Source organism: Carassius auratus, chromosome 50, assembly GCF_003368295.1.
Source record: "Carassius auratus strain Wakin chromosome 50, ASM336829v1, whole genome shotgun sequence".
NCBI classification, from domain to species: Eukaryota; Metazoa; Chordata; class Actinopteri; order Cypriniformes; family Cyprinidae; genus Carassius; species Carassius auratus.
In genome coordinates, this window is record NC_039292.1 from 5,561,971 (window position 1) to 5,566,118 (window position 4,148).

Below are 4,148 nucleotides of genomic sequence, written 5' to 3' on the forward strand. Positions count from 1 at the left end.
TTTGTTGCTTTTTTTTATTAACACTCTTTTATTTACTTTGACTCATCACAGAAATATTGTTGTATTTTTAATATGGATTTTTCCTGGTGTGCTTCATGATGGTCATCAGGGCCAGCCAGGTCTCCTCAGCAGTGGGGACGATTTGATTGGCAGGCAGGAGGAAACCATACCTGCCAGTGTCTCTCAGCTCAAAGGTGTAGGAGTACTTGATGCCCTGGTTGTAGGTCCAGTCAATAGTGCCTCCACTGGCTTGATCTGTGAACAGAGAGATTGTTAGCAGGGTGCAAAACTGATATGAACTGAAATGAATCTCATCAAACTTACAGATGGTATTAATGATGCTTCCAAATCTGTACTGAGTGTTGTACAATGACTGCAGGGCAGAGACAGTCTTCTCGGCGAGCTTATTCTATGGGGACAATACAGAATTGATTTTAATGGCTGCTACATTTATCTAGAATTTTATGTTTCCACATGCATACCAGTTCATCATTGTCCTTTGCAGGAGTGTGTGTGTATCCGTATGGATAAAGGAGCATCTGGGAATAGCTGTGGATGGAAACAAATGCTTTGAGTTTGCCATGAGATTTAACAAAGTCCACAATGGCCTTGACCTCGCTCTCAGAATTAGCTGTGGGTCCACGGTACGTCTCAGAGCAAGGGTTGTCACTGGAACCCTCACCTGAAGTTGGAAAACAGAGAAAAACAAGAAAGTATTACATACAACTGGAATCTTCAAAGCCTCTTACAGCAGGGCCATAACCACCATAGTCATTGATTAGAATGTAGCAATAATCAGAAATGACCAAATTATCCAATATTTGACTAAATGTCTTTAAGGCTGGTCTGCCTCAGTCATCTACTTTGGAAACCAGTTTCTGCTACGGAATAAAAAACAATAATCATAAAAAGAATTCAGACTTTGTTTCTCAAAATACCAAATTTACAAAATATCACATCACAAAATATAGCCTGTAATTCATAGTTGAATGTGATGAGACGAGAAGGATTTTCCGTATTTAATTAACATATTAGGCAAATAAGATTGAATGTGTTCTTGTTCTTTTACCGTTATTCTTTTTTTTATTCCCCTAAATACATTAAATTCTTTATTTATTTATTTCCTTTAAATAAAAAAGGACTATTACCGTTTATTTAAAATATGCAAAAGACTGAAATGATGAAAGCATCTCACCTCCAAAGCCAGCGTCCCAGTTCCTGTTGGGGTCAACACCAACACACCTGGAGCCAGGGTTCGACCTTCTGGTTTTACGCCACATGCGGTTCTTTTGCAATTGAAAAGCAGTCCATTGGAATACATTTTCAAAATATTGTTGTTCTGAACTGAATGTGAATGTGAAGTCTTCCAGACATCAGGCTTTAAACTCACTTTTTTGTGGGTGTATGCAAAACCATCAGGGTTGGTGACAATCTCCAGGAAGATATCATAGTTGTTAAGGATGTCGGTGAGGACTGGATCACGTTTGTAGTCTTTCACGATCTGCATACAACATATACATATGCTTTAGTATGTTTCTGTTCAAATCTGTTTTAAAACATGTTGATTTGTTTGTATTTGCTAATTTAGAGATGAATAGCTTTACCTTTTTGGCGAACCAGGTTCCGCTGGCCTGGGTGACCCATTCTCTGGAGTGGATGCCAGTGTCAATCCAAATACCTGGACGGTTCGCTCCAGTGCTGAACTGAGAGTGAGAGGACGTGAGGATACAATGATGAATGCATAATTATTTAATAAAAACACTGCATATGGATCAAGATATTTGGGCCTATACATATACAGTGGGATCCAAAAGACCACACTGAAAGATTCAAAAGCTAAATTATGAATTATTCTTACCTTCAAGACATTCAATGGCCGTTTCTTGTAGCTCCGACCAATCACAATTTTGCTGACCAGTTTTCTGTTCTCTGCCACAAGCATGTTTATGAAAGAGTAAATCTGAGAAAAACATGGTGAAGATTAAATGACAGTGCATAGTTTTTTTGTGTAAAATAGTTTAATAGATACAACATGGTAAAATTCTGAAAAACAATTTAAAAAATTTAAACATAGAAATCCAATACAGTCATATATAATTCAAGTTGTGCAGAACTTACTTCGGTCAGGTTATGGTAGGCGGTGTAGACAAAGTCATCGGTACTTTTTGGAGAGGAACGATATTTCACCATCTCACGTTCCTCATCATCCAGCAAGTCCTTACAAAACAAGAATAATAATATACTTTTTTTAAGTTTCAACTTTACATTTTCTGATTACACTAATTATACTTTAAAGATGACCAAAAAGTCAGTATTGTGTTGTAGTCTAAGGATTCCCCGTGGGGAAAACACAAAATGTTGTGTCCATTAACCAACATCAGAGAACCCTGAACATAAATTGGTCAATAATTGAAATATTACATTAAAATCTCAAGGGTTACTTAATATTTAAGATCAAAGGGGTCCAACTGACAAAAAAGATCCTTGTGTAGCCAAAGAATGGGTTTCATGTGATGATTTATTGTCTAAATGTAATCATGCAATCAAAAAGTTAAAATGAATAATCCCACCTGGACATCCATGATCATGACATCATACTGGATCTGATTGTTTCCCAGGAACGCCCTGACGTCCTGGAGACTGTGAAACGGGACATGGACGTCCACAGGCAAGGACTCATGAATGGGCTCCCTCCAGAAGTCCAACTGAACACAGAAGGAAAATGTGACCATGGACCACAAAACCATAATGGTCAAATGAAGCTATATACATCATCTGAACGATGAATAAATAAGCTTTCCATTGATGTTTGGTCTGTTAGGATCGGACGATATTTGGTTGAGATACAACTATTTGAAAATCTGGAATCTGAAAAAATCTAAATACTGAGAAAACCCCTTTAAAGTTGTCCAAATGAAGTTCTTGAGGCATATTACTAATATAAAAAATAAAGTTGTAATATATTTACAGTAGGAAATGTACAAAATTTTTTCATGGAACATTATCTTTACTTAATATCCTAATGATTTTGATAAAAGAAAAATCAATAATTTTTACCCATATAATGTTTTTTTGGCTACTGCTACAAATATACCCCAGTGACTTAAGACTGGTTTTGTGTTGTCCAGGGTCACAAATTCACAAAGAAACACAAAGAATGTAGATCTCTCATCTTGATGGGGGACTTACCTCGAGATGTTCTTGCTCAGAAAGCTCCTTCAGGAGAGAGATCTGCGCCTCATCTTTTGCGGTGATCCGAAGAACCTGGTTTCTTTAGAGACAGCACACATGCAGGAATGCTTCTTAAGATATGTGGCTCCATTTTAATTTTCATTGCAAATTAAAAAAAATGTCCATACAGTGAAAGACGCTGACATTTTTCAAAAACAACAACTTTTGCATTCTGCAGAAGAATGGTTTGGAACAACATGAAGGTGAGAAAAGGATCATTTTGGGATAAAATAACCATTAAAGACTCAAGTGACTCAGTTCTCAAAAGTATTTTTTTGCCAAATTGGCCACAAAACAGAGTAGTTAAAAATAGTATTCCCTTCATCATCTTGTGTAAAGTAAAGCTATCAGTATTAAAGATCACACTTTATATTTTATCACTTTAGCTCTGACCATGATGATCCTTCTTCTAAACTCTCAGCACTGAAGAAACCACAGCTTCCTCCGTGAAGCGCAACGCAAAATGATGCACTGTTTTCGTGTTTTGGTGCATAACCATGCAGAAAACACATATATATTTTATTCATTTAAGCTAGGATACTGCAAACCAGATTTGTGAGCTCACCCCTCAAAGGTCTTTTTGGCAAACACGGCCACACACAGAGCAGTCAGCACCAGTAGCTTCTTCATCTTGCTTGAGTGGAACTTTCTAGCCAGAGTCTCTCTTTATATACTCTCCTGGTGGCTGTGACTTTGTATTTGAGGTAGTAACGGTTTGCAAGCCTGTTGCTGTTGTTCCCACAATATTATACAATACTAATGCTGGAGTTTGCCAAATGAGAGCAATGCATCTGTTTGTCCAACATGCTATAGTATAGCAACATATGGTTTATTGACTAGTAAATGTAATCAGTAGAGCCTCAGCAGGTTTGGCCTGAGATAGAAAGATAGATAGAAAGAAAAAAATTCCAAATCAA

At 37.1% G+C, this 4,148-nt stretch overlaps 1 protein-coding gene across 1 annotated transcript; it reads right to left on the bottom strand.

Annotated features, from left to right (window-relative positions):
* On the bottom strand, positions 1 to 3,902 carry LOC113066750 (carboxypeptidase A1-like). The gene is made up of 11 exons (XM_026238763.1): positions 3,797 to 3,902; positions 3,190 to 3,271; positions 2,571 to 2,705; positions 2,119 to 2,217; positions 1,859 to 1,960; positions 1,605 to 1,703; positions 1,391 to 1,501; positions 1,196 to 1,286; positions 483 to 682; positions 325 to 409; positions 1 to 255 (listed from the first exon to the last, which is right to left on the bottom strand). Exons 1-11 carry the CDS (start codon positions 3,859 to 3,861, stop codon positions 68 to 70), a joined length of 1,257 nt encoding a protein of 418 aa, XP_026094548.1. The 5' UTR covers positions 3,862 to 3,902; the 3' UTR covers positions 1 to 67.
* Between the last annotated feature and the right edge of the window lie 246 nt (positions 3,903 to 4,148).

Bases quoted from the DNA above. Each gene is read 5' to 3' on its own strand.
- LOC113066750 (XM_026238763.1), bottom strand. From the start codon at position 3,861: ATGAAGAAGCTACTGGTGCTGACTGCTCTGTGTGTGGCCGTGTTTGCC. The intron at 3,272-3,796 runs GTGAGCTCACAA...CTGTCTCTAAAG, and splicing joins GCCAAAAAGACCTTTGAGGG to AAACCAGGTTCTTCGGATCA. The intron at 2,218-2,570 runs GTGGGATTATTC...TTGTTTTGTAAG, and splicing joins TCATGATCATGGATGTCCAG to GACTTGCTGGATGATGAGGA.